Raw genomic sequence first — 27,637 nt, 5'->3', positions numbered from 1 at the left:
GGGATAAGGGAGGAGGTATTGAGCTCATCAACAAAGCCCATCAACAGTTTTTATGCTTTTGTTTGGAACTCCTTTTGTCTTGTATATTCCATCAAGTGTTCTCACACACATGATTTCCATTCAACTGTTCTTATCCCATCAGGGTTGTTTGTTCGCGTGCAAAGGATATCCAATCAGTCCAACAAAAGGCACTCATTCAGTTGTTTATCACACAAATATTGTCTAATCAACTGTAATCCTGTGCTCGCTGACCTTCTAGGGTCACAATGTCCTACACTCTCCATTTTACCTCTCTGCTTAACCTGATGTCAAAGGTGGAGGTGGAGCGTGGGGGAGTGGGGGGAAGGCCGCCACACTCAAGATGGCGCTGTTTCGCGCCCGACGTCTTGTGTCTGACACCCTCAAGGTGACGCCTTTCCGGTTCCGGCTCCTCCAGGCGGCTGCTTCCGGCGACTCTCACACGCCGAGCTGTTTCGGAGATTGGCACACGCCTAGCTGCTGCCGAGACTCGCGCACGCCGAGCTGCGGAGTGGGTGCAGCCATGACGGACGGTCCCGTGGCCGAGCTGCTGCTGAGGCGGCTGGAGACGGCCGATGGCGGCCTGGACAGCGCGGATCTGGCCACTCAGCTGGGCGTGGAGCACCAGACTGTCGTGGGCGCCGTGAAGAGCCTGCAGGCCTTGGGCCAGGTGAGATGGGCGCGTGAGGGCGGAGGGTCGCCTCTTGGCCCTTGGCATCTGCTGTGTCACCCCAGATCGGCCCTGCCTAGCTTCGCTGTGCACCCGCGGAGAGCCTGGAGCGAGTGACGGGCCAGATGCTCGGATTCTTGTTTGCTAATGGCATCGAGGGGAGGAGGTGGTGGTGGTGGGGGTTTGGGACGGTCGCAGCCCAGGAGGAAGTCATCGTTGACCTCACAAGGCCTGTGATGCTCAAAGGGACCAGAGTGTGGAGGCAGGAGTCAGGGAGAGCCGGTGACAGACCATCACTGGCCGGTCCCTAGCTCACAGAGGGGACGGGGGAGCTGTGGCAGGCTTGGGGGGTGGGGGTGACAGCGGCAGAGAGGGTCCCAAGCTAGAGGGCATGATGTGGCTCTGCAGGGGGCACTGGGATTTGGTGGGGAGGTACAGCATTGCAGGGTTTGAGTGGAAGGGACTTCTGGTTCAAGGGGTCAGGGGGCAGATTCATGGGAAGCGGGCTGTTCACCAAGGGCACGTTCTATGTTCCGTTGGCTGGCCCTTGCTGTGGCGGGGAGACATTGTGCCCAGTCGGCAGATGCAGCAAACGAGGCTTAGCCTAGGTCAGTGGCGAGACAGAGGAGGAGAAATATGCCATGTGCTGGTCCAGTCCCTCAATGCTCGCCAGGAGGAGCGAGGGACACTGGCAGGCCCAGGACCCCCAGCCTTTGGGCCGTCCTCTGGTGCGTTAACAGGGAGCTGGATTAAAAGTGGAGCAGCTGGGACTTGAACTGGTGCTGCTGGCATAGCAAGCTGTGGCCTCTTGGGCCACGACAAACGACTCTTGGGCAACTCGCTTGATGGCTGTCTCCGAAAAGGGGCTGGGGGACTTGGGATTCAGAATAAGATGGGGCATTCACACTGCAGAGCCTTGAGTCATGGGGCGGGCGGTGACAGGGCGTGGAACGGGTGTGTTTGTGCGGGCGTCCCGCCTGGTGACGTCATCCCAGCAGTCACACAGATGCTAAATGCTAAACAGGCTCCATCCCTGGATGCGATTTGATTTCCCCCAAGCTTTACAGCAAGTGTCTGGGCAAGTGGGTGGCCGGCCATTGAAGACATCTCTGTCGCCCACCAGCATGCTCGGGTACATATACTGCCAGCTCCCATTCCTAGCTTCCTGCTCACTGGCGGCAGCAATGGCTCATGTGCCTGGGTCCCTGCCGCCCGTATGGGAGACCCGGATGGCTCCTGGCTTGGACCTGTCCCGTCCCCTGCTCTTGTGGGCATTTGGGAAGTGACTCAGCAGGTGGGAAAGCTGTCCTCGAATCCTCTTTCTGTAACTTATCAGATAACTAAAAGAAAAATAAGTAAATAATGATTCAAGAAAGGAGAAGGTGTCACAGGCCAGTGCCAGGAAGCGGCCGTCATTCTGCCCTGTCCTGGAAGGTTACAACTGTGACACCGCAGGAAGGACAGGAGCTTCCGCCAGGGGACACCTAGCCGAGCCTGGGACGCAAGGCCGGCTCTGGGGGGCTGCACTTCACACCTTGGGTTCTCCCCCACACACACCTGTGCTGTGGCAAGGGGTGCACCTGTCTCTAAACCCTGCCCGTGTCCCCTACAGGTGATTGAGGCTGAGCTTCGCTCCACCAAGCGCTGGGAATTGACGGCCGAGGGCGAGGAGATTGCCCGGGAGGGCAGCCACGAGTGCCGCGTGTTACGCAGCATCCCCTCCGAGGGGCTGGCCCAGAGCGAGCTCATGGTAGCCCCCCTCCCCACCCACTGCGTCGTCCCCCTGTTGCCAGGGCCGAGGGAGGTGGGGCGGGGTAAAGGCACTTGGGGATCCCTACCCACCCACACCCTGCACCCCTCGCCCCTGCAGCGCCTGCCCAGTGGCAAAGTAGGTTTCAGCAAAGCCATGTCCAACAAGTGGATCCGCGTGGACAAGAGCGCGGCGGATGGGCCCCGCGTCTTCCGAGTGGTGAGTGCGGGCACCCCTTCCGAAGGCATGCGGCAATGGCGGGGGGCGGGGTGGGTGCCCAGCGCTCAGTGCCTTTCCTCGGTGGCAGGTGGACACGGTGGAAGATGAGGTGCAGCAGCGGCTGCGGCTGGTACAGAGCGGGCAGGTGGAGAAGCTGGGCGAGAAGGAGAGGAGCGAGCTCAGGAAGAGGAAGCTGCTGACCGAACTGTGAGTGTGGACCGGAGCTGGGGACGGGAACCTAGCCCTGGGTGCCACAGCAGGTGGGCTGGGGTGGGAGGTTCCAGGTGCTGGCAGATCCCCTCAGCTGAGCAGCATGGGTACTAGAACACACACATTTCCCTGGCTGGAGCCAGCTAAGGGGGAGGGGAGCTGTGCTCTCACAGGCATGAGGGTGGGCCAGGCGAAAGCCAGGAGCTTCTTCCAGGTATCCCGTGTGGGTGCAGGGTCCCAAGCCCTTGGGCCGTCCTCCGCTGCTTTCCCAGGAGCAGGATTGGAAGTGGAGCAGTCGGGACTCGAACCAACATGGGATGCCAGCCATTGCGAGCAGCTGTTTGACCCACTGCACCACAGCAATGCCTCCTGTTTGTCTTTTAAAATGTTTAGTTTTGGATCCAATGTGGTAGCCTAATGGCTAAAACCCTCGTTTTGCGTGAGCCAGGATCCTACATGGGCAACAGTTCATATTCCAGCTGCTCCACTTCCCATCCAGCTCCCTGCCTGTGGCCTGGGAAAGCAGTGGAGGATGGCCCAAAGCCTTGGGACCCTGCACCCGTGCGTGGGAGACCTGGAGGAGGTTCCTGGCTTTGGATTGGTGCAACTCTGGCCATTGTGACCACTTGGGGAGTGAATCAGAAGATGGGAGATCTTTGTCTCTGGCTCTCCTTCATTCTGAAAAATCTGACTTTGCAATAAAAATAATTTTTTTTTAAAGTTTACTTTTATATATTTGAAAGGGAGAGAGAGAGAGACTGATCTTGTATTTGCTGGCTCACTCTGCAAATGCTCTGAACAGTTGGGGTCAGGCTAGCCCAAAGCCAGGAGCAGCAGCTCCTGACTCGCCTGTGCGTGCCCTGGACCCCGGCAGGTGACCCACCTCCTGCTGCCTTGCACAGTGCACCAGCAGGGAGCCGGGTGGGAAGCCAAGCAATCGGCCTCCATCCGGCCGCTCCCGACCTGGATACAGACACCCCAGGCCGCACCCCTGCCCACTCCTCCGTGGACATTTGTCGGATGACTGGGCGAGCCAACGGGGTGCTTTGGGGCGACAGTGCTTTCCAGGGAGGACATTGGCCGAGCGTGTGGTGTGGAGGGGTGGGTCTCACTCTGGGGGTGTGCATCAGGCAGGGTCCTCCCTTCCCTCCACCACTCCAACCACCACCATCTCTGGCCTCAGAACCTTGAAGACCTACTGGGTGAGCAAAGGCAGCGCCTTCAGCACCAGCGTCTCCAAGCAGGAGACAGAGCTGAGCCCCGAGATGATCTCGAGGTGAGGGGTAGCCCTGGGCCGGGGGTCTGGGGGGCCAGGCTGGGGGTCTGGTAGCCCCCCACTCAGCAGTGCCCCCCACCTCCACAGCGGCTCCTGGCGGGACCTGTCCTTCAAACCCTACAACTTCTCGGCCCGTGGCATCCTGCCCGAGAGCGGCCACCTGCACCCGCTGCTCAAAGTCCGCTCCCAGTTCCGCCAGATCTTCCTGGAAATGGGGTGAGCACGGGGGCGGGGCCTGCACAGCCACTCCCACCGCACCTGCCGGGGCAAGCCTCACCTCCCACTGCCACCGCAGGTTCACCGAGATGCCCACCGACAACTTCATCGAGAGCTCCTTCTGGAACTTCGACGCCCTTTTCCAGCCCCAGCAGCACCCGGCACGGGATCAGCATGACACCTTCTTCCTGCGAGGTGAGTTGGCGGGGAGCAGCCAGGACTCAAACTGCCCCCCAAAGCAGGGTGCCGGTAACATGACAAGTGGCAGCTGGACCACAGTGCTGGCCCCAAAGTCAGACGGTGTCCCACATGAGTGCCACATGAGTGTCTAAGCTGCTCCACTTCCCATCCAGCTCCCCGCCAGCGCTCGTGGGAAAGCAGTGGAGGGCAGCCCCCACGTGCTTGGGTCCCTGCGCTCACGTGGGAGACCTGGAAGAAGCTCCTAACTTCTGGCTTCAGCGTGGCTGAGCTGCCACCATTGTGGACATCTGGGGAGGGAGCTGGCAGATGGATGACCTCTCTCTGTCTGTCCTACTTCTCTCACTCTGCCTTTCAGCTAAATAAATACATCCCCAAAATTAAAGGCATCCGTTAAAAATTGAAGTCTTGGCTTAAGCAACAGGCCAAAGGAGGTTGCTGTATATGGGGAAGGAAAGTTTCAAGCAGAGGGGGCAGCTGCTGGAAGGGACCTGAGGCAGAGCCACCCATCAAGGAGAGTGGGACTTTGCCAGGAGCCGGGAGCAGCGTGGGGCCGTGGAGGGGTGGAAGTGAGAGGCACGCAGGGAGAGAAGGCCGCAGGTGCGCCGGGAAGGGCGAGTGCCACTCCGCCTCAGGCACAGTGACCGCGGGAGGCCGGTTGGTGACCAGGCACTGCCACACCCCACCCAGATCCAGCAGAGACCCTTCAGCTCCCCACGGACTATGTGCAGCGGGTCAAGCGGACTCACTCACAGGGCGGCTATGGCTCACAGGGGTGAGTAGCGGGCAGGGACAGGGATGGGGAGGGAGAGCCCTGGGCATCGCCCCGGGCGGACTTTCAGCCTTGCCATCCCCAAGGTACAAGTACAACTGGAAGCTAGAAGAGGCCCGCAAGAACTTGCTGCGGACGCACACGACGGCGGCCAGTGCCCGCGCCCTCTACCGACTGGCACAGAAGGTGTGGGGCTGGCTGGCTGGCCAGGGCGCTGGGAGGGAGGGACATGGGCCTGCCGTCCTCGCTCACCTCCTCACCTTTCCCCGCTTCCTACCCGCTCCGCAGAAACCCTTCACGCCAGTCAAGTACTTCTCCATTGACCGTGTGTTCCGAAATGAGACCCTGGACGCCACGCACCTGGCTGAGTTCCACCAGATCGAGGGTGTGGTAGCTGACCACGGGCTCCACCTGGGCCACCTCATGGGCATCCTGCGGGAGTTCTTCACCAAGCTGGGTGAGTGGGTGGGCCCCCAAGCTGGGGCCTGTGGCCTTGGGGGAGTTGGGGGGCAGGAGCTGGAAGCCGGGGAGAGGGGAGGGTAGGCACCGCAGTGCATCCCCCAGGGTCACCAGCCCCGCCTCCTCCAGGGATCACCCAGCTGCGTTTCAAGCCGGCCTACAACCCTTACACGGAGCCCAGCATGGAGGTGTTCAGCTACCACCAAGGTCAGCCAGAGCTCTGGCGGGGGAGGGAGGGAGACAGTGCAGGTTCCCTGTGGCTATGCGCGCCCCCCCCCCCCCCCCCCCAGAACAGCGCCCCCAGAGCCGCCCCTGTGCTCTCACCCCTGCAGGCCTGAAGAAGTGGGTGGAAGTCGGGAACTCTGGAATCTTCCGCCCAGAGATGCTGCTGCCCATGGGGCTCCCTGAGAACGTGTCGGTCATCGCCTGGGGCCTCTCTCTGGAACGGTATGTGCCTGGGCTGGGCTCTGCAGGGGGATAGGAGTCAGCGGAGCAGGTGGCTTCACTCACCTGCCAGCCTGAGCCAGGCAGCGCTGGCCCTAGGCCCTGCACTGCACCAGAAACAGAGGCTCGGGCTCCTAGGAACATGAGGGCAGTGAGCAGGCGTGGTCTAGAGGGTCAGGGAAGGCTGCACGGAGGAGGCACCATCGGAGGGAGGCGTGGAGGTGGATGGAATGAGCTTGGGGAAAGGCCACTGTAGGCAGCGGGCACCACCTGTGCAAGAGCCCTGAGGTGGGGGATCAGACTCGGGCAGGTGGGAGGAAGGAGTGAGGCAAGAAGACCCTGAGTGGAGGTGGGGGAAAGGGAGCAGGGACAGGCAGGACTCTGGCATCTCCCCTGACGGGATGGGAGAGCCCCCAGGGTGTTCTGAGCCTGAGCCCGACTCACCCAGCCGAGAGCTTACCCATGTTCCCCCCCAACCCTCCACGCCTTCCTCCAAGCCCTACCATGATCAAGTACGGCATCAACAACATCCGGGAGCTGGTGGGCCACAAGGTGAACCTGCAGATGGTGTACGACAGTCCCCTGTGCCGCCTGGAGGCCGAGTCGGCGCCCCCGAGGACGCAGGAGGCCACGTGACAGCCTGCCCTGGCTGCGTCCCTGCCACGGTCACCCCTGCCCCGGTCCCGGCCCCCGTCCCCAGTCCCGGGAGCTGTCACTCCAGGCTGCTTGTATTTATAAGGCCTCTGTGAGGCCAGCCCTTCCAGCTCTGCCCCCCTGCCCCACTCCTCCTTATCTCCTCCACCCCCGGGCTGGGGTACAGGAGGGGGTAGGAGCAGGGGTCTCCTCCCCGTCCGGTGGCCGCTTTCTCTCAGCCCCACCAGGCAGCCACTGCCTGCAATAAAGAGGCCATTTCTCTTACTTGGTATCTCTCCTTAGTGGTACGGGGTCCTGGCAGGGAGCAAACCGGGAGCTTGGGTGGTGGAGAGGAAGCTGGGAGGGAGCTGCTGTGAAGAAAAGTGGGGCAGCCTAACTAGTACGCAGTTGCCACCTGCCACCTCAGCATCCCATATGGTGGGCGCTGGTTTGAGTCCCGGCTGTTCGCCTGTGCTCCAGCACCTAGGAAAGCAACAGAGGAAGAGGATGGTCCACACGCTTGGGTCCCCGCACCCACTTGGGAGCCCAAGGTGGAATTCTGAGCTCTTGGCTTCAGCTAGACTGCGACCTGCAGATGGAAGATCTCTCTATCACATTACCGAATAACTAATTCTGAATGCATCACTAAATGATGTTTGTTTTATTGAAAGGCAGAATATGGAGAGGGAGAGAGAGTCCCCAAATGGCCACAACAGCCAGGAGGCAGGCACTGCTCCTGGGTCTCCCATGTGCATGGCAGCCACCCAAGCATGTGGGCCAGCCTCTGCTGACTTCCCCAGATGCGTGAGCAGGGAGCCAGATGGGAAGCAGAGCGGCCAGGACTCAAACCAGCACCCATGGTAGATGCCATTGCCGTTGTCAGTCGGTATAACACCGCCAGGCCAGCCCCGTTCGCACCACATGTTCACCCCGTCACTGCTACAGCAGCCTGATATTTTGAATTTGTATCAGTTCAGTGGTAGTTGGGGGGAGATAGGGACTACAAGAAGCTCATGCAAAATGAACATAGGGCCCAGTTCAATGGCTTAAGTGGCCAAAGTCTCACCTTGCAAGCACTGGGATTCCATATGGGCACTGGTTCCAGTCCCGACTACCCCACTTCCCTTCCAGCTCCCTGCTTGTGGCCTGGAAAAGCAATCGAGGACAGCGTAAAACCTTGAGACCGGGTGTTGTTTTAACTCATACCAGTTATTGTTTCATAGCTTTTCAGCTATGGAAATGTATATAGTGATGGGAGTACTGGGGTCTGCCATATCCAGATGGGGGGGTATAACTCAGCATGCATTCCTGCTTCCACACAACAGTTGGATTCCCAATGAAACTGTTGGAAATGTGTGACCAGTGGGATCCTGGACTGTCAGACATTGTCTATACCAGCAATGTCGTGGTACACTTAAATAACAGACTGATGGAATGATATGATTCCTTAAGAAGGACTATACCATTATAGTATAATGGGGAAAATCTGTTGGGGGGCAGGGGGATCCCAGTCTATATGGAAAAAAAACAAATAAATAAAAAACCTTGAGACCTTGCATTCATGTGGGAGACCCAGAGGAAGCTCCTGGCTTCAGGTCAGCTCAGCTCTAGCCATTACAGCTAGGTGGGGAAATGAACCAGCAGCAGATGGAAGATCTCTCTCCCCTCTCTGCAAATCTGATCTGCCTTTCCAATAAGGAATAGATACACCGTTAGTTCTGTTGTGAAACAGTGCAAAGACATGCTAAAGGCCATCGGGAACTAAGCTCCACAGAGCGCGGTAGAGGTCAGAGGTTTTTCTTTTTGGTTTTTGTTGTTGTTGTTGGCTTTCCTTAGAAACAGATTCCGGATCCAAAGGGAGGAACTGAGGCCCAAAGGCAACACCACCGCCACCATCGTTACCCAGCACGGGCGCCATGGCGGACCTGGCGTCTCGCACATGCGCACACATCCTCCATCCCCGCGTGCGCGGGCTGCGCGTGCGCAGCCCAAACCGTCGCCAAGCGGCCGGCGGCTCCGCCCCCTCGGGGCACGTGCGCGGGGAGGGCGAGGGCGGGGCTGCGCGTGCGCAGGAGGCGCGAGCGTGAAGGCGGGAAAGGCGACGGCGGCGGCATGGAGCGCCAGGGAGTACGCGGCTGCGCTCGGGGTCCCCCGGGGGGCTCCCGGGACGCGGGCGGCGGGGGGACGGGCGGCGGACGGCTCCCCAACCCCTCGGCCCGCCCCGAGCTTGGCCGCCGGGCCCCTAGCCTGTTCTCCCACCGACTGACTGACTGGACGACGCCGCCGTCGAGCATGGCGGCCACAGGGCCCGGACAGCCTGACTGGCCGCGCCCCACTGCTTTACGGCCTCGTCCGTGTCCTCGAGCGGACACCCGGACTGGCTGGGAGCGCCTGTCCCCGCTCGCGCGCGTGTGCGTGCCCCCCGTGCCCCCCGTGCCCACCTGTGCCCCCGTCGCCCCCTGCCCCGCGCGCGGCTCTGACCCCCTTGGCGGCCGGCTGTGCCCACAGGTGGACCTGGCCCACATGGACTGCAGGGAGCCGGAGCCCGCGCCCCTGGCGCTCAGCAGGGAGCATCTGCAGGGCGAGGAGACCTCTGAGCAAGAGGAGGCTGGCAGCGGGCCGGCCAGGTGAGGACGCTCCTTCCAGATCCTTCCACAGGGTTCCAGATCCTTCCACAGGGTTCCAGATCCTTCCACAGGGTGCCCCGCGGGGGGGGGGGGGTCAGCGATGGTGCTGGGAACACAACCCTCAGGTGGAGGAGGCCCCTGGCGCCCCCCCCCCCCCCCCCCGGCTTGGTTCTAGAACCTTCTTTATCCAGGACCTGCTCCTTTCTGTAACGGGCTGTTCCATCTGCACAGCCTCTGGGTGGCTTTTAGTACCTGATCCAGGCAGGCCTTCGCTTCCAGTCGGACGCCCCTGAAACAGATCCCCCCAAATAGTTTGGGTTTCCCAGAGCATGGGAAGGTTCTGTTGACCCTACTCTGTGGTGCGTTCCATGCTCAATGTGCTCTTTCCAAAAATGTTACCGTTCAACAAAAATACATGATGCGTTTTTCAAAAATAATTTTTAAATACTACCGCCCAAACAGGCTAATGATCACGTGCCCTGTTGGAAACATAGGTGCCCTTGGACTTGACGCATTGGAGGTTGCTACGTGAGCGATTGTTGGTCCTGCCGGGCCCCACAGGGTACCCCGCTGTGCCACCGTGCCGGCCCCCAGTCGCTTGAGCAGATCAGGATCCACCCGTGGGCTTCAGACAGCGCGTGGAATTGCAATTAAAGGAGAGGCTCATTTTAGTTAAAACAAAAAACAATCAGTCCGTGCATATGAGAAATCTTCAAAAAGCTCATGAAAAACTGCACGGATTGCAGTTGTGTTTTTTGTTTGCTTTTGCACCCAAATAGCCATCCTTTAATGCCACTATGCACGAGCTTTTCCATCCTGAGGAGACACAGACAAGTCACAGAGCATTGAAAGGCTTCAGGGAGCCCCAGGAGAACTCGGCCAAAAAGGCTGGGGCCTGCTAACCGACCTGGCTAGCACACTCGGCGGCGGCGTGATTAAAATGTTAGCACGTCGTGGAGCAGGGGGGGTTGGGGGAGCTCAGCTCCCGTTCAGACCTCTCCTCTCCTCTCCCCTCCTCCCATGTCTGCTAGCCACCAGCGCGTCCCGGGCCCGCCACACCGGGATGATGCTCCTAAGTGGCTGGCGGCTTGTTTACTGTGTGTGCGAGAGGCCACGTGGGGAGGCCCCAGTGGCGGGCGGCCCTGGCCGGCTGGCCTGCCAATCGCAGCTTTACTGGAGCGAGCAGATGGTCTGCCCGCTCAGCCCCATTTCCTGCGTGGTTCCTGGGCCCCTGCCAGCCCCGCAGGGCCCTGCTTGGGACGCGTCCTAATCCATGCAGCCGAGTTAGGGGATCCCCAGAAGGACAGCTCATAATAGATGAGCGCAGCCGTGTGCTTGCAAGCCCCCCTTGAGCCCCGGCCAACACCTCCAGGGGCCCCCGAGCAGGCCTTGTTCCTCGGGCGTGCAGAGCTGGGCCCACGTCCAGGGCACAGCCGAAAAAGCCGGCCTTGGGGCCTCCCTGAGAAGCCGGCGGCGAGGCCGCCACACATTTTGTTTATTAAAGTTAATTGGTGAATGCAGGCCTGGGGAAGCCAAGGATTCATTAACATCCTGATTAATATGCAGCTGCTGAGTATGAAGGGAAAAAAAAAAAATGAAATGTAACAGACTCGAGTCCCCCGCCAAAGGAGAGGCTCGGCAAAATAAAGACGGGCTCCGAGGCGGGCTTTTGTCCCACACCAAATGGGAGCTGGTTGAATCCCGGCGATTTTTGGCCACTTGCGCCTGCTGCTGCCGCCAGGAGAACCCCTTGCCGTGTTCATCCCTTGGGCCTCTGGAGAGAGGCGTCAGGGCGGCTTTGGCACTTGCAGCTGGTGGCAAACAATGCCACACAAAAAAGGAAGCATGGTGACATCATTGGGTTTTTTGATGGGGAGGGCCCTGACCAGCTAGACCTGACCTCGTGTCTGCAAGGGGGGCGGCGCTGTGTGTGCCGGGGGTGGGGGGCTCTAGACGCAGTTTGAAAAGTCACTGTGCCTGGGAAGAGATGACAAGGGTGGGGCTGCCGAGGAGGACCGAGAGGAGCAGAGAGAGAAGCCAGGCTCCAAGGCAGAATGCTCGTTTCCGCAGCGCGGTCGCGAGCGGAGAGGGGCAGCAGCTGGTCTCCTAGGAGGTTGGGCGCTCCGGGAGAGAGGCCAGGGCTGCTGGTTGGCGAGAGAGCAGCCTCACGAGTCAGGCATGTCCTTGGCATCCATTTGTGGCCCCTCTCGGGCTGGATGGCCACGGAGAGGCTGAGCACGGCCGGCGGGCCCAGGCTTGAGCGAGGAGGCGGGGCTGGTGGCTCCACTCGCCCTGCCCACTTAACCCCACCGAGAACTTGGTGGGACATTGGTGGGGGAAGGGGAATGTCTGCCAGCCAGGCTGCGCCTGGTTCATGGAGGAGAGGCAGGAGCCTGCCCGGCTGTGACATTCGAGGTGTGAGGGGCGGAGAGGGGCCGGGGTGGGGGGGCTGAGGCAGGCACGTCCGGCCCACAGCTGGGTCGTGGTAGATACACCGACGGGGGCGGTGGAAGGAGCCAGGTGTGGGTCAGGGCCGGGGAGTCCTGGAGGTTTGGAATGGCCCCTGGGGGCAGGAGAGAGGAAGGTGACCCAGACACGTGGGCTGACGGATGGCCCAGAGACCAGGCACGCACAGCGTTCGCAGGCACAGCTTCCTCCCGTGACTCTCGGGTTCTTTTAAAAAGTAAAGATGTGAAAGTTTTCTGTTAAAGGCAGAGGTAGGTAGAGAGGGATCTTTCCTCTGCTGGTTCACTCCCCACATGGCCACACAGCCAGAGCTGGAGCAGGGAGCCTGGTGTGTCTTGGGCTGTCTGCTGCTTTCCCACGTGCACGGCCAGGAAACTGAATTAGAACTCAGAGTAGCCCAGACTCACCAGGCACCCCTCCCCCACTAGCTGCAGGTGTCCCAAAGGGCTGCTCAGCCCGCTGTGCCACAGCATTCACCCCTGGCCCTGTGCTGTGGGTGGCCGTTCCAAAGAAACAAGTTGGTTGTCAGATGCGTGTGGGCTCCGGGCCTGGCAGGTCTCCTGGTCTGGGCACACTTAGTCTGCGTGCACTGTTCTTTGGACCAGGTCTGATGTCACTGCTAGTGTGCCTGGGGCTCCCAGCTGCTTGGTTTGCATCTGGCTCCCTGCTCGTGTGCACCTTGGGCGGCAGCGGGGCTAGCTCAGGTGCTTGGGCCTTCGCTGCTCACCTGGGAGACCCCGCCTGAGACTGAGGCTCTTGACGTCAGCCTGGTCCAGCCGCAGCTGTCATGGGCATTTGGGGAGTGGACCAGCAAGGGAAAACCCCTCGATTGTGTATGTATCCCCAGCAAAATGAAATGAAAAAATAAACGAAGAAAACAGTGTGCCCCTGCCCCTCTGGGCAGGTGTGAATGAACCAACCAAGGGAAAGTGCAAGGTGTCTCCCAAGAAGGTAGCTACACAGGGTCTACCTGCCATAGCCTCCTCTTGGTGGGGCCCATCCTGACCCCTCCTCCCCTGGGCGGGGCCCATCCTGATCCCTCCTCCCCTGGGCGGGGCCTGGCCTGACCCCTCCTCCCCTGGGCGGGGCCTGGCCTGACCCCTCCTCTCCTGATTTCTCCTGGGCGGGGCCCATCCTGATGTTGGTCTCCTGTACTTTCAGAAGTCAGGTCTCTAGCCCTTCTGTTGCCACCTCCAGTGCCAGCCGCCCACCACCCACACTGGAGGGGAAGACGGGTGCCTACTTCTCCTCGCTGGACTCGAGCATCGACGTCCTGAAGAAGAGGGCCCAGGAGCTGATCGAGAGCATCAACGAGAGCAGGCAGAAGGACCACGCGCTCATGACCAACTTCAGGGACAGCCTCAAGAACAAGGTGCCAGTCCCCACTGCAGGGAACAGAGGGCCAGCTTCCCGTAGAAGGGGAGGGAAGGGGTGACCACTGAGTGCCCGCTGAGTCCCAGGCGGCTGCCCTGAAGTGCCTCACCTCACCCCAGGGACCAGCCCAGAAGAGAGACTGGACCCATCTTCTGGATGAGGACATTGAGGCCCCATTGCAGAACCAGAAGTGCACCTGCAGCCTAGCCCTCGCACTTCCCAGAAGGCTGTGGGAGTGGTGGGGAGGAGCAGGCTGTCCACAGGGTGCTGGGGCCAGGACCCCTATGGATCCCCCAGTCCACATCAGCACCCAGACTTTCCATGGGGTAGGAGGGGAGTGGGCAGGTCCCCCGAAGCCACAGGCGGGCACACCATTCATCCCATCCAGCGGCAGGCGGCCTGTAAATGACACCATCGGTCCCCAAAGGACCCTGGGCAGGGAGAGGCATGCCCAGCCCGCCCACAGCTGCCGGTGCCCCGGGCCGGTCTCGGGCCGCGCGCGCACGGCTGCGTGCTCCTGTTTCCAGTCCACAGTCGGCTGAATCCCTAGACACACAGACCCAGTGGGGGCAGAGGGCGCAGGGGGTGTGGCGGGCTCCGCCCAGCGCCCCATCTGTCGCTTCCGGCCCCGGCCCTCCTGCAGGTGTCAGACCTGACCGAGAAGCTGGAGGAGAGGATGTACCAGCTCTACGACCACCACAACCGGCTCATCCAGGAGAAGCTGCAGGAGTTCACCCAGAAGATGGCCAACATCAGCCACCTGGAGGCGGAGCTCAAGCAAGTGTGCCACTCGGTGGAGACGGTGTACAAGGACCTGTGCCAGCAGCCCGAGGTGCGGGGCCAGCTCCCGGGGCCGGCGGGGAGAGGTCAGCGAGGCCGTCGGGGCACCCGGCCCTGCTCCCTTGGTGAGCGGCCGGGGCCTGAGCCGGGCTTCGGCTCTCACAGCGGCCCTGACACCGAGACACAGGCCAGGAGGCTGTTCCGCATGGCTCGGTGACCCACAGCCCCAGGCGTGTTGGCGAGTGCCCAGGGGGCCGGCGGGCAAGTGAGACCCGGGGCTCAGGTGCACGGGTGCTCTTTATTTTCATGGCCCTCACCCGCCCTGCCCTGGGGTCCAGAGGAAGTATGGCACTTGCCCCCAGCGTGGCTCAGTGTGGGGTAAGCCGGGGGTCAGGGCCGCCCTCGGGCCTCTCCCTGCCTGGCTCTTGGCTGTGTCTTGTTCGTGGTGGAAAGTGGGCAGGACGCGCTGAGCAGAGTCCTCGGTGCTTTGGCTGCCGGGCGTCCTTGCCTGTCGCTGTCCCCCGACACGGGCCAGGTCCCTCTGCATCACCTCCCCAGCTGAGCCTGGCGCCCAGGGTACAGGCCCGGCGGCCGTCCGGGAGGCAGGGTCACTTGGCAGCCTTGAACGCCTGCAGGCCTGTGATGGCCCTTCCGAGGATCAGGGCGTGAATGTCATGCGTGCCTGAACACAGAATGGGAGCAATTTGGGGGCGCCCTCCTCACCTGGGACAGCTCCCAGCCCCCTCCTGAGTCAGTCTAACGTGTCACCCACCCTCGCCCACAGGCTGGCCCCTTCTCAGAAGAACAGAGCCACAAGGACGGTGAATGCTGACGGGTCACCCGCCACCCCAGGCCCGAGACAACGGGCGCCACGGCCGGGCTGCGGCCGCAGGTTGTTTTCAGAGTTCTGTGTGGAGTCTTGGCCAAGGCGAACCTCAGGGCCCCTGGTGCAAGGCCCCAAAGTGAGGCCCGGGCACCCCAGCCCACAGCTCTGCCCCGCTCTCACACACTCTATTAAATGTTTGATGTTTTCAATCCTGCTGGCTTCCTTGTCTGGCCATGCAGAAGCCAGGTCGGGGTCCCGCAAAGCCACCGCAGTGCCCCCACCCCACAGGGTCACCCTCACACCTTTGGGGACCTCGCCCCCTCTGCTCCCCACAGGAACGACTCCGGGCCCAGCACACGGAGGCTGTCTGCACGGGGAGCCCCAGCGACGCCCCCATGTCTTTGCGTCCCTGCTTGGGTAACCCCGCTTGTGATGAACTCTTTCCACGTCTCCCTGCTCCCCAGCCAGCCAGGAGGGCTGTAGGGCCCCGACTGAGGGGGCAAGCACACTGCGCCCCCGCGCACCGGGCGGCACCCACCTTCGTAGGTGTTCACGGCCTCGAGGTTCATGGCGTGCCGGATCACGTGGTACTCGTCGCAGATCCCGTTGCCCCCCAGCATGTCCCTGGCCTGGCGGGCGGCATCCAGGGCCTTCCCACAGTTGTTCCTCTTTAGCAGGGAGACCATCTCGGGGGTGGCCCTGGGAGGGGTGCGTCCATATGGCTGACCCTGCCTGGACCCCCTCACGTATACACAGGCACCCAAGGGTGTAGGGGCACCCAGCTGCCAGCAGGAGTCCATAGAGGTGAGGAGGGGGCGACACACACATGTTCCCCGGCCACCAGGCAGGGCCCGCAGAGGCCGAGAGAAGCACACGCACACATACAGGCTGCCTGGCCCTTACTTGTCCTGGTCCTTCAGACGGCCGAGCCGCAGGCAGGCGTGCAGGCCCAGCGTCACCTCGGTGAGCATGTCCGCCAGCTTCTTCTGGATCAGCTGGTTCTTGGCCAGGGGAACACCGAACTGCAGCCTGGGCGGGGTGCCCAAGCGGGCAGGCCAGGTCACTGGGAACCTCAGGGGAGGCCTGCACCCCACTCCCACCCCGAGATCCCAGTGTGGCTCAGGCTTAAGCCAGAGAAGGCTAGGGTGCAGGCTTCTGAACCCCAAGCTGGCCCCACTCCACTCCAGGGAGATGGCTGGGCGGTCCCCACGCACCTGTCCAGGGTGTACTGCCGGGCCGTGTGCAGGCAGAACTCGGCGGCCCCGAGCACGCCCCACGTGATGCCGTAGCGGGCATTGTTGAGGCAGCCGAAGGGCCCCTGGAGGGGGAGACCCCGGGGTCCATCCAGAGCCAGCTCGGGGACACGGGGCAGCTGGCTAAAGCAGCCCTGCCCGCCCCGCCGGGCAGCCGCGTGCCACGCTCACACCCAGAGCACAGTTAGTGTGGGAGACGAGGAAGACACCCGTGGGACCCCTGGGATCGCAACAGTGGCTCTGTCCCACGCGTGTCCGGGGCAGGTGGAGGGCCGACACTCACCGCCAGGCCGTCTGCACCGGGGAGCATGCTGTCCTCGGGTACCTCCACGCCATCCATGACGACCATGCCCGTGGTCGAGGCCCGAAGGGAGAACTTGCCCTCGATCTTGGGGGTCGAGAGGCCCCGCACACCCCGCTCCAGCAGGAAGCCCCGGATGCGGCCATTTTCACACCGAGCCCACACCACAAACAGGTCGGCTACGGGCGAGTTGGTGATCCTGGGGGAAGGCACTGGGTGAGAGCCAGCCCACCCGCCGCTGCCCAACCGCCCGTCTCTGCCCAGGCCCCTCACCAGGTCTTGGTCCCATTGAGGACGTAAGTCTTGTTGGCAGGGTTGTGGCGGGCTGTGGTCTCCATGCCACTGGGGTCACTGCCGTGGTTGGGCTCCGTGAGCCCAAAGCAACCCAGGAGCTCCCCCGTGGCTGCAGGTGCAGGGCAGGGTCATGTGGCTGCCTGGCCCACGGACCTGGGGGCAGCGACAGGTTCCCCAACCCCCACACAAGCCATGGTCATGGTGCTAGGATGGGGGCAGGATGGAGTGAGGGGAAGCTGGGGGGTGTTGGGGAGGACCCTAGGGGACAGGCTTTGCAGAGGTCTGAGGGCACCCAAGCTGAGCTCGATGGGAGGGGCTGTGGCACAGGGGGTAAAACTGTCGTCTTGTGACCCCAGCATCCCACATGAGCGCTGGGTTCAAGTCCCAGCTGCTCCACTTCAATCCAGCTCCCTGCTAATGGGCCTGGGAAGCCGGTGGGCGGTGGCCCAAGCGCTGGGGCTTCCTGCTAGCCACATGGGAGACCCAGAGGGAGTTGCAGGCCCCTGGCCTGGCTCAGGCCAGCTGTTGGGGCATCTGGAGAGTGAACCAGCAGGTGCAAGATGTCTCTCCACAACTCGGCCGTTCAGATCAGCCGCAAAGGCCTGGCCACACGCAGCCCGAGGACCTGGGTTTCATTCCAGGCTCGGGCTCTGGGCTGGGACGTGGGGCACACAGCACGTCAGCCGACACAGAGGGCTCGCGTGCAGTGAGGCCAGGCGTCCCCAGCTCCCCAGCTGGCAGATCCCAGGCCCGAGGGAGCCGCGGCCTCTCACCCAGCCGGGGCAGGTACTTCTGCCGCTGCTCCTCGCTGCCGTAGGCGTGGATGGGATGCATGACCAGGGACGACTGCACGCTCATCACCGACCTGTAGCCGCTGTCCACTCGCTCCAGCTCGCGGGCCAGCAGCCCGTAGGCCACGGACGAGACGCCCGCACAGCCGTACCCTGGGGGGAGGAGAGGAGGGGCAGGAGGGGCCACAGGGCACCCGCTCCCCAGCCCGCACTGTGGCCCCTTGGACTAGCCAGGACGCGGCTGGGGCTGCTCCTACCTTTGATGGTGGGGCCCAGCCCGCCCAGCTCGCCCAGCTCCGAGATGATCTCCCGATGAAAAACTGCAAGGAGGCCCGCGAGACACCCAAGATCAGCCTCAGTGGTACGCCCTGTGTCCCAGGGTCTACAAGGGCAGACACCCCGTCCCGAGCCGCAGGGCGCCGGTAGGGCAGGCGGCCCGGGGAGGTGCCCTGTCCCCAGGGTCTACAAGGGCAGACGCCCCGTCTCCAAGCCCCAGGGCGCCGAAGGGAGAAGGGGAGAAGCTCGGGGCACCTTCGTTGCGATTGGCCAGCAGGATGCGCGGCATGAGCCGCTCCTGGCAGTAGGTGCGGAACGTGTCCCTGATGAGGACCTCCTCGGCCGTCAGCTCCTCCTCCAGCAGCAGAGGGTCCCGCCAGTCAAAGTCCGGGCGCGAGGCTGCGGCGAGGAGGCGGGGAGGGCGGTGCGGGGGTGAGCAGGACCGCGGCCGGGCCACCCGCCGCCGCAGGCAGGCCTTCTCACCCCGGGGCGGGCAGAGTCCACCGAGGGGAGTGGACACTCGGCACAGCTGCTCCCGGGCCTCTTACCCTGCGCAGGGCGGCTCCGCGCCTCCCCGCTCCTCGCGCCTGCGGAGACAGAGACAGCGCGCTGCGAGGGGGCCAGGCCGACCCCCGACCCCTGACCCCGGCCACGTTGACCCCCGACCCCGGCCACGCCGACCCCTGACCCCCGGCCCCGGCCAGGCTGACCCCCGACCCTGGCCACGCTGACCCCCGGCCCCCGGCCACGCTGACCCCCGGCCCCGGCCACGCTGACCCCCGGCCTCCGGCCCCGGCCACGCTGACCCCTGACCCCCGGCCACGCCGACCCCTGACCCCCGGCCACGCCGACCCCTGACCCCCGGCCCCGGCCACGCTGACCCCCGACCCCCGACCCCGGCCAGGCTGACCCCCGACCCCGGCCACGCTGACCCCCGACCCCGGCCACGCCGACCCCCGCACTGACCGCTGTGTGCGCTCGCCGAGATCCAGGCGCGCAAGCCACGCAGCCCGGGCCCACGGCTCAGCAGCCGCACCGAAACGCCCCGCAGCGCCAGGGCAGCCATGGCGGCGTCCGCGACCTGGAGGAGCCGGGGAGTCAGCGCGGAGGTGCCCGCCTGTCCCCGGGCCCCATGCCGACCTCGCCTGCCCCCCGAGACCCCCAGCACCCCAGGACCCCGGGACCCCCGGGCCCCCATGCCCGCCTCACCTGTCCCCGGGACCCCATGCCCGCCTCGCCTGTCCCCGGGCCCCATGCCGGCCTCGCCTGCCCCCGGGAACACGGGAACCCGCACCCGCCTCGCCTGCCCCCCGAGACCCCCAGCACCCCAGGACCCCCGGGCCCCGCGCCCGCCTCACCTGTCCCCGGGACCCCATGCCCGCCTCACCTGTCCCCGGGCCCCATGCCCGCCTCGCCTGTCCCCGGGACCCCATGCCCGCCTCGCCTGTCCCCGGGCCCCCATGCCGGCCTCGCCTGCCCCCCGAGACCCCCAGCACCCCGGGACCCCCGGGCCCCGCGCCCGCCTCACCTGTCCGCGTCCGGAATCCCCACGCTACTAAACCAAAACTTTCACGGCCGCCGCAGGTGGGCGGGGAGCAAGCGCGGCCTCCTATTGGTCAGTACGAGGCCCCGCCCCCCAGACGCCGCGCCAGCCGCGAGGGGGCGGAGCGCGGGTCTGCCAGGGTGCTGGATCCGCCTCCCTCCAGCTCTGATTGGCTCTGGGAGGGGCTCGGCCCACTTTGGATTGGCCAATTGTAGAAATCTTCGCGAAGGTCACCCGGAGTGAGTTACGGAGGCCGACGCGTGCCAATCCTTCACCTTGTGGCGCTAGCATTCCGAAGGCCGCCGGTTCGAATCCAGGCTGCTTCTCTTCCCACCAGCTCCCTGCTTGTGGCCTAAGAAAGCAGCAGAGGACGACCCAAGGACTTCCTTATGAGTCCTTTGTTATTTATAAGTATATATATAAATCGCGTTTTAAAAATATTGTTTATCCTCATTGCAAAGTCAGATATACAGAGAGGAGAAACAGAGAGAAAGATCTTCCGTTCGATGATTCACTCCCCAGTGGCTGTAATGGAATTGAGCCAATCCAAAGCCAGGAGCCTGGAGCTTCTTTCGGGTCTCCCATGCGGGTCTCCCTGATGTGGGTCACTGCCCTCTCTCGTTCAGGGTGCAGTTTTGCATAGTGAAGGTGCCCGGCTTCCCCTGTCAGACAGGCTCGGCACAGCCGGTTAACTGCATCCCCTCTCTGCTCCAGTTGAGTCCCAGCTGCCCCACTCCCCATCCAGCTCCCTGCCTGTGGCCTGGGAAAGCAGTGGAGGACGGCCCAAAGCCTTGGGACCCTGCACCTGCGTGGGAGACCTGGAGGAAGTTCCTGGCTCCTGGCTTCAGATCAGTGCAGCCCCAGCCATTGCAGCTGCTTGGAGAGTGAACCATCAGATGGAAGATCTTCCTCTCTGTCTCTCCTCCTCTCTGTATATCTGACTTTGCAATAAAAATAAATTTTAAAAATCTTGAAAAACTACCCCATGTGTTCACTGCCACCAGGTGCTATTGCCCGGCTGCACCATGTTACATTGGGTGATCATGTAATTTCATGCATGGGGACCACACATATGTTGGGGATGGGTGTTCAGTTCTCCTCCCTGGGACATCGCTCTGCATTCCCCCACTTTGGGGGGTGGGGCAAAAACCCAGCCAGAGCCAGGCCCCCACCCCAAAGCAAAGCATCCCTCTCTGCCTCTGTCCCTATGCAGCCAGCCCCTTCCAGGGCCGTCCTAGGGCCCACAGCAGCTACTACCAGTGAGGGGCACTGGCTGGGGAGCTCGTGACCCAGGCAGCCAGGTGACGTTACAGGCCCAGTCCCCCCCCCCCCGGGCTCCCCCACTCACCAAGGAACCCAGCGATGGTTGCCCCATATACCTGATAGCAGCCTGTAGCGTCTGTTATGCCTGATAATGACAGGCAGGAGGCCGTGCCAAGTCCCGCCACCAGCACCACCGTTGTTGCTGTGTTCGCTGAGGAGGGGGAGGTGTGCAGGGGAAGGAAGGGGGTGGGGTGGGGTGGGTCCTGAGCCCCTTCCCACAGTGCCCATTCTGCCTGCCACCCTTTGGCCGGCAGCAGGGCCCACCTACCCACCCCACATCTCCCTTTGCTCAGACACCGGGTCTGAGTCTCTACCCAGACACACACCCCCGCCCCTGACCCCTGACTTGGCATTGGCAAACAGGGTTGGTGCTGGCCCCCAGACACGCTGAGGTGAGGTCTGCTCCCCAGAAAGTCACCCACTCCGCCCCCTCGCCTTGCCTGGCCTGACCTTTTATCAGGCGCCCTGGCCAATCAAGCGAGGGCAGACAGGAGCCCTTCCAGGGGCCCATCGGAGAGGCGGAGCCCGTGCCGCCCGCTCTGCAGCCAGAAGAGCGGCAGGCAGCTGGAGCCCCCGGGGTGGGCACCACACCATGGCCACGGCTGACACTGCACTGCCTTCCATCAGCACCCTCACTGCCCCGGGGCCCCTCCCGGAGACCCAGGAATATTTCAAGGTGGAGTGTGGGTGGGCTGGCTGTGGGAGGGGGAGGGATTCGGGGTGACAGTTGGGGGTCTAGGGTCCAGAGTTATGTTTAGCTGTGGGCCAGGTCTGGGGGGGTGGGGTTCAGGGTTCCATCTAGCTGTGGACCAGGACTTGGGGAGGCAGGCAGAAAGAAGCCAGAGGGAGGGGTCAGAGCTGGAGCTGGAGCTGGGACGGGGTGGTGGCGATGGGCGGTGGGGTGGGGGCTTGGTTGAGAGCAGGGGCTTGTGGTGCTAGGAGGAGCCCATTTCCATATCAGCAAACTGAGGCTTTGAAATCCCCTGGATAGACATGGTGCATTGCACGGAGCCGTCTGATATTCTGATAGCAAAATTTGAGAATTCTTCTTGTTAGGGGATCAATGGCGGGTGGGGGAAGGAGGGGAAACTGAGTCAAGCATCCCGCTCCTCCAACCTCCCGTCCTCCCTCTGTTGGCCACCCCATCCCCCATCCGAGTGTGGCTCCAGATAGTGGAGTCTTATCTCTAGCCAAGCCCCTTCATCAACCTCTGGGCCCTGGGAGCCGGAGGAGGGTGGCTGGGGGTGGGGGGACTTTAGGGGGGCGGTGGGCGACACCCCTCTGTTTCCTGCGCTCAGCCTTTGTGGGGCCCTATCCAAAGCCGGGTCCCCAGCTCTCAGCTCAGCTTGCCCTCTGGCTCCCACAGTGGTGGCGTTCCACGGAGGTGCAGGATTTGGGCCCAGGTCCCCCTGAGCCCTTCCACCTGAAGCTGGAGCCCGACGGCCTGACCGTGAACGCCGGCGAGGACGAAGAGCAGCAGCAGCAGCAGCCTGCCGAGAGCGCTGCCTGGAACCTGGACCTGCTCCTCAGCAGCTTCCCCAGCCCGGAGCTCAGCTGCCTGAGCCGCTCTGGAGGTCTGACCCCAAGCAGCGAGAGCCCCTCCGCGCCCTACCCGCCGCTGCCCGAGGCTCTGGGCGCCTACGGGGGCGGCCCGGGGCTGGTGCCTGCGCTCGTGGGGCCCGACGAGCCGTCGTCCGGCTGGGCGCGCCCTGCCCCGCGTGCCCTGGGCCCCGACGCCTTTGCAGGTGCAGCCCTGGCACCGGGCCCTGCGCCCAGGGAGCTGGCGCTGCAGCCGGGGTACCCGGGCTCCGGCAGCTACTTCCCCCCACGGCCCGCGCTCCCTGCAGCGGCGGGGCCCGGCTCCCACTACGAGCTGCTGCCCGGGTACCCCGCGCTCTACCGGACCCCGCAGTATCAGGGCCATTTCCAGCTCCTGCGGGGCGCCGCCGCCGTGCCCTCCTTCGTGGGCGCCGCAGCGGGGGGTGCGGGACTCGGCCGGGGACCCCCGGGAGACCCTGATCTCCTGGCGGCCGCGGCGCCCAGCAAGCGCAGCCGGTGCTCGTTGGCGCGCAAGAGGCAAGCGGTGCACGTGTGCGAGCACCCGGGCTGCGGCAAGAGCTACACCAAGAGCTCGCACCTCAAGGCGCACCAGCGCACGCACACAGGTGAGGGCGGGGCTTAGGGGCCGGGGCGGGGCCGGGGGCGGGGCTGAGGGAGCGGGGGAGGGGTCTAGTGGGATGGGGCGGGGCAGCGAGTGCAGGGGTCAGGATGCTGGAGGCCGGTGCAGTGAGGCGCTCTCGGCCAGGTTGGACCTGGACCACGGGCTGGACGTGGGCGCTCGGCGTGGAGCTGGAGGAGGGCAAGCGGGGAGCGGGACAGCGGCCCTGAAGGCCCTTGGCGGCGGTTCCAGAACTGGCCCAGGGTCGCAGCAGGGAGGGGACAGGCCTAGGCGGGGAGTGTAAGGGGGCAGGACCCCAGGATTGGGGAGTGGGTCGCAGGTGCATGGTCCCTAGGTGGAGGGGGCATCAGAGGCACCTGTGTGTGCACAGACCCGCTGGCCCCTGAGGGTCCCGGGCTTGGAGTGTAAGGGGGCAGGACCCCAGGACTAGGGAGCAGGGTCGCAGGTGCATGGTCCCTAGGTGGAGGGGGCATCAGAGGCCCAGGTCCCCTCCCTGTAAGTCAAATGTGCAGCCAGCCGGCAGGGACCTCGGGAGGTAGGTGGGACCAGCCCCATCTCACTCATGGCTTTCTGGCCCTGTATCCCCCACCCCACCCCAGGGGAGAAGCCCTATGCCTGCACGTGGGACGGCTGTGGCTGGAGCTTCGCACGCTCCGACGAGCTGACCCGCCACTACAGGAAGCACACTGGCCAGCGCCCCTTCCGCTGCCAGCTCTGCCCGCGCGCTTTCCCGCGCTCCGATCACCTGGCTTTGCACATGAAGCGCCACCTGTGAGCCTCGAGCTGGCGCCTGGACCCTCTCTCCCGGAGCAGATTTCCCAAGAACTTGCCATCCCCTGCAGGTGCACCCCCCCCCCAAAAAAATCCAAGACTTACCCACCTCCCTAGACAGAACTGGAGGCTGGGGCCGCCCCTCCTCCCAGCATCCTCAAACCATAGGGTACCCCGCCAGCATCCGATGCCCACAAACACCAGCAAGATGGAACACCCGTGGAACAAGTGGACACGCAAGGACAGCTCCCGCCCAGCTCCGTCCAGGCGGGGATGTGGGGTGGGCCTTCCCAGAGACCCCGATCTCCTCCAGAAGCTGGGGCATGGTGGCAGGCCTCAGCTCTGAATGGTTACGGGGTCCTATAGGGGGAAATGCCTCTGGTGGATGAACTGGCAGTACTTACTGTTGGATACGCTGTGGCTTTACTTCCCGGACACACCCAGGGGTGACCACCAGATGGAGCTCCCGGCTCCTGGCTTCAGCTTCATCCAGCTCTGGGTGTTGCAGGCATATGGGGAACTACTCCAGACCGTGGAAGATTTCTGTCTCTATGCCTTTCAAATAAAATGAAAACAAAGAAATAAGTATATATATATATATTTTTTTTTTAAAAAGAGCCCACAGGGGCTGGTGTTGTGGTGTAGCATCTTAAGCTACTGACCGAGACATCGCCACTCCATTTGGGTGCTGGTTCGAGTCCTGGCTTCTCCACTTCGGATCCAGCTTCCTGCTCATGTGCCTGGGAAAGCGGTGGATGATGTTTCAAGTGCCTGGGGGGCCTCTGCCACTCGCTTGGGAGTCGTGGAAGAAGCTCCTAGAAGCTGGCCTGGGTCTGGTCTAGTCATCTGGGTCCTCTGGGGACATAAACCAGTGGATGCATGACCCCTCTGTCTCGCTCTCGCTCTGTAACTGATTTTCAAATAAAATATATTTTTTTAAAAAAATAAAAGAGCCACCAACTCGCAAGATTTAGTTCAGGAAGAGCTGGAGGAAAATGGTGCGCAATGAGAAAGGGGAAAGCCTGGGATACAAGCGCCCGTCAAGGTGTGCCCGGCGCAGTGGCGCAAGTGGCGCAAGTGGTTAAGGTCCTCGCCTTGCATGCCCCGGGATCCCATATGGGCGCCGGTTCTATCCCGGCAGCCCCGCTTCCCTTCCAGCTCCCTGCCTGTGGCCTGGGAAAGCAGTTGAGGACGGCCCAAAGCTTTGGGACCCTGCACCCGCGTGGGAGACCCGGAAGAGGCTCCTGGCTTCGGATCGGCATAGCATTGGACGTTGCGCTCACTTGGGGAGTGAATCATCGGACGGAAGATCTTCCTCTCTGTCTCTCCTCCTCTCTGTATATCCGCCTTTCCAATAAAAAAAATAATAAAAATAAATCTTTAAAAAAAGGTGTTACACACTCATATATTCGCAGAGAGGAGGCATCAGGAGCCGAGCAGGGTCTCGAACCCGGACATTCTGGGACATTCTGGGACGGGGGTGGGCATCCCTAGCAGGGGTGGACCCGTGTCTCCACCAGGCGAGCAGCCTGTGCCAGTTGCAGAGGTGGCGACGGGAGCTGGGTCACCCGGAAGAGAGCGCGGCGGGAAGCAGCAGCGTTTCAAAGCCGCGGAGGCGGAGCCCCCGAGGGTCCAATCCCGCGTCCCCGTCGGCCTCATGTGGCGCTTGGGGGGCGCGGCCCGAGCCCAGGAACTCGGGGTGTTGAGCCAGCAGCCAGGCCCGGGACGGACGCAGCCTGCAGGCGCGGGATGCCCACACACCAAGTTCCCCAGCGAGTCTGGGGAAGTGCGAGTTACTGGAAACCTCTTGCCCCAAGCTCGTGACCCGGGCCGCTTCCTCCACCATCTTCACCCTTTGCTGGATGGCTGCGCCGAGCTGGCCGAGCTGGCCTCTGTTGGTCTCCCTGCTGTGGGTCCCTGCCGGCGCCTTGACCTGCTACGGAGACTCGGGACAGCCGGTGGATTGGTGAGCTCGGTGCCCTTCTCCGGGTTGGAGGGGGGGCAGGAGGCATCCGTCAGGCTTGCTGTGCGCAATTTGGTGCCAAATTGGGTGCTTTCTTCTTCCCCGCCTCTTCCAGGTTCGCGGTCTACAAGCTGCCGGCCAAGAGCAGCCCCGGGGAGGCGGCGTCCGGCAGCGGGCTGCGCTACAAGTACCTGGACCAGAATTCTGGAGGATGGCAGGACGGCGTGGGCTCCATCAACAGCTCGGCAGGGGCCGTGGGCCGCAGCCTGCTGCCGCTGTACCGGAGCGGCAACAACAGCCAGGTAAGGTGGGTGGCCGAGGGGCAATGGCTGGGGCGCGGACTCCAGGCTGGGCACCCCATCAAGACCATTCCACCTCCATTCCCCCTGCACCCCAGCTCGCCTTCCTGTTGTATAACGACCAGCAGCCCCAAAGCTGCGGCCCCGGGGAGGCGGTGTCCGGCAGCGGGCTGCGCTACAAGTCCCTGGACCAGAACTCTGGAGGGTTTTCCTCCAGCCGGGGTCATGCCAAGGGTAAGGCTGAGAGGCATGGGGACGGTGCTGGGGAGGGAGAGAAACTCTGGCTGTCTCCCCCAATCCATTTCTCTGCCAGCCAAGCCCCTCCCCATCCTCCTTTCTGGCGCAGGTGTCCTAATGCTGGACGAGGAGGGGGGCTTGTGGCTGGTGCACAGCGTGCCCTGCTTCCCTGCACCTGCCTCCTCTGCCGCCTACAGCTGGCCCCCCAACGCCCAGAGGTACGGGCAGACGCTGCTCTGCGTGTCCTTCCCCGTCACACAGTTTAACAGCATTGGTGAGCGCATCCCCGCCTCCTCCTGGGTGAGGGAGGAAGGGCTAGCACGTCCTGACCCCCTGAACTTTTCCCCACTTCCTCCCATCCCAGGCAGGCAGCTGACCTACACCTACCCGCTAGTCTATGACCACAAGCTGGACGGGGTCTTTGCCCAGAAATTCCCCGCTCTGGAGGAGGTGATCCGAGGCCAGCACGTGAGCCGGGAGCCCTGGAAGAGCAGAGTAACCCTCACCTCGCAGGCAGGGTTGGCTTTTGAGAGTTTTACCAAGTCAGGACGCTTTGGAGATGGTGAGCAGGGGGGGAGTTGGCATGTGTGTGGCGGGGGTGGGGGTGGGGTGGGCTATGCCAAAAGTGGGCACAGCCAGGGTTTGGGCACTGGAACAAACTCAATCCAAAGGGAAGTCAGGGTGCTGGCTGTGGGGTGTGGGACTGAGCCTGGGCCGCAGCCCGCTCGAGGGAAAGGTGGGGTTGGGGTGTCCGCGGTACAGGCTGGGTGTGGCGCGGAGCACACGTCTGGGGTATCACTGATGTCATTTCCGGGGCTACTGATGGGCAGAGTGAACCCAGCGCCCAGATGGCCTGGGAAGTGCTTCTCACCGGCCCTTCCCTCCTTCACCCCAGACCTGTACTCCGGCTGGCTGGCCGCAGCCCTGGGGAGCAACCTGTATGTCCAGTTCTGGCCACACTCGCCGGGTATCCTGCCCTCCAACTGCTCGGGGCCACAGCAAGTGCTGAACGTGATGGAGACAGCCTTCCCCGGGCCGGCCGGCCCCTCCTTCCGGGATACCGAGGACCACTCCAAGTGGTGCGTGGCGCCCAAGGGATCCTGGGCCTGCGTGGGCGACATGAACCGTAACCATGGCGAGGAGCACCGGGGCGGGGGTACCCTGTGCAGCCAGGAGCCAGCGCTCTGGAAGGCTTTCCAGCCACTGGTCAAGGCCTGGAAGCCATGTGGGGAAGAGAATGAGAAGGGCTGGAGCCAGAAACTCCCTCCACTCCACCCTGGGGCTTAGAAGCAGCTGAGCAACTGGCTTGGACTTGATTTTGGACCCAGCTCAGCCTGCCTGATTATATGACAGTAATTATACTGTGTGGGACTCTATCTACCCATCTGCATAATGGGAATGACAGCATGTAGCTCAGGATTGTGGGACAGCAAAATAAACTTGGTGGATGAAGCTGCTGACCTGGCTTG

The 27,637-nt window shown here is 63.1% G+C and overlaps 5 protein-coding genes across 6 annotated transcripts; 4 read left to right on the top strand and 1 right to left on the bottom strand.

Moving 5' to 3' along the window:
* Window positions 1-474: 474 nt before the first annotated feature.
* FARSA (phenylalanyl-tRNA synthetase subunit alpha) lies at window positions 475-7,131 on the top strand. Its single transcript, XM_040990828.1, has 13 exons — window positions 475-688; window positions 2,301-2,438; window positions 2,559-2,657; window positions 2,746-2,864; window positions 4,051-4,143; window positions 4,231-4,359; window positions 4,439-4,554; window positions 5,248-5,332; window positions 5,416-5,515; window positions 5,618-5,786; window positions 5,918-5,995; window positions 6,121-6,235; window positions 6,730-7,131. The coding sequence occupies exons 1-13, from the start codon at window positions 542-544 to the stop codon at window positions 6,866-6,868; spliced, it is 1,527 nt and encodes a 508-aa protein (XP_040846762.1). The 5' UTR covers window positions 475-541; the 3' UTR covers window positions 6,869-7,131.
* Window positions 7,132-8,977: 1,846 nt separating this feature from the next.
* SYCE2 (synaptonemal complex central element protein 2) lies at window positions 8,978-15,225 on the top strand. Its single transcript, XM_040990963.1, has 5 exons — window positions 8,978-8,992; window positions 9,374-9,492; window positions 13,156-13,330; window positions 13,976-14,164; window positions 14,897-15,225. The coding sequence occupies exons 1-5, from the start codon at window positions 8,978-8,980 to the stop codon at window positions 14,942-14,944; spliced, it is 546 nt and encodes a 181-aa protein (XP_040846897.1). The 3' UTR covers window positions 14,945-15,225.
* On the bottom strand, window positions 14,392-19,444 carry GCDH (glutaryl-CoA dehydrogenase). Of its 2 annotated transcripts, XM_040990838.1 has the most exons (12): window positions 19,382-19,444; window positions 18,820-18,934; window positions 18,402-18,440; window positions 18,109-18,252; window positions 17,835-17,897; window positions 17,560-17,730; window positions 16,766-16,895; window positions 16,475-16,691; window positions 16,153-16,256; window positions 15,842-15,967; window positions 15,477-15,637; window positions 14,392-14,794 (listed from the first exon to the last, which is right to left on the bottom strand). In XM_040990838.1, the coding sequence occupies exons 2-12, from the start codon at window positions 18,917-18,919 to the stop codon at window positions 14,721-14,723; spliced, it is 1,329 nt and encodes a 442-aa protein (XP_040846772.1). In that variant the 5' UTR covers window positions 18,920-18,934; window positions 19,382-19,444; the 3' UTR covers window positions 14,392-14,720. The 2 variants fall into 2 exon arrangements, with proteins under 2 accessions (XP_040846772.1, XP_040846773.1); XM_040990839.1 differs by lacking the exon at window positions 18,402-18,440.
* A 1,800-nt stretch (window positions 19,445-21,244) lies between these two features.
* KLF1 (Kruppel like factor 1) lies at window positions 21,245-24,092 on the top strand. The gene is made up of 3 exons (XM_040990895.1): window positions 21,245-21,395; window positions 22,086-22,884; window positions 23,498-24,092. The coding sequence occupies exons 1-3, from the start codon at window positions 21,312-21,314 to the stop codon at window positions 23,671-23,673; spliced, it is 1,059 nt and encodes a 352-aa protein (XP_040846829.1). The 5' UTR covers window positions 21,245-21,311; the 3' UTR covers window positions 23,674-24,092.
* A 1,282-nt stretch (window positions 24,093-25,374) lies between these two features.
* On the top strand, window positions 25,375-27,620 carry DNASE2 (deoxyribonuclease 2, lysosomal). Its single transcript, XM_040990867.1, has 6 exons — window positions 25,375-25,635; window positions 25,748-25,934; window positions 26,030-26,165; window positions 26,278-26,442; window positions 26,533-26,730; window positions 27,064-27,620. Exons 1-6 carry the CDS (start codon window positions 25,532-25,534, stop codon window positions 27,453-27,455), a joined length of 1,182 nt encoding a protein of 393 aa, XP_040846801.1. The 5' UTR covers window positions 25,375-25,531; the 3' UTR covers window positions 27,456-27,620.
* The last annotated feature ends 17 nt before the right edge of the window (window positions 27,621-27,637 follow it).

This window comes from Ochotona curzoniae, unplaced genomic scaffold, assembly GCF_017591425.1.
Source record: "Ochotona curzoniae isolate NIBS_2020 unplaced genomic scaffold, NIBS_Ocur_1.0 contig_605, whole genome shotgun sequence".
NCBI classification, from domain to species: Eukaryota; Metazoa; Chordata; class Mammalia; order Lagomorpha; family Ochotonidae; genus Ochotona; species Ochotona curzoniae.
The sequence above is the reverse complement of the archived record's forward strand: the minus strand, read 5'-3'. Positions and strand labels throughout refer to the sequence as shown.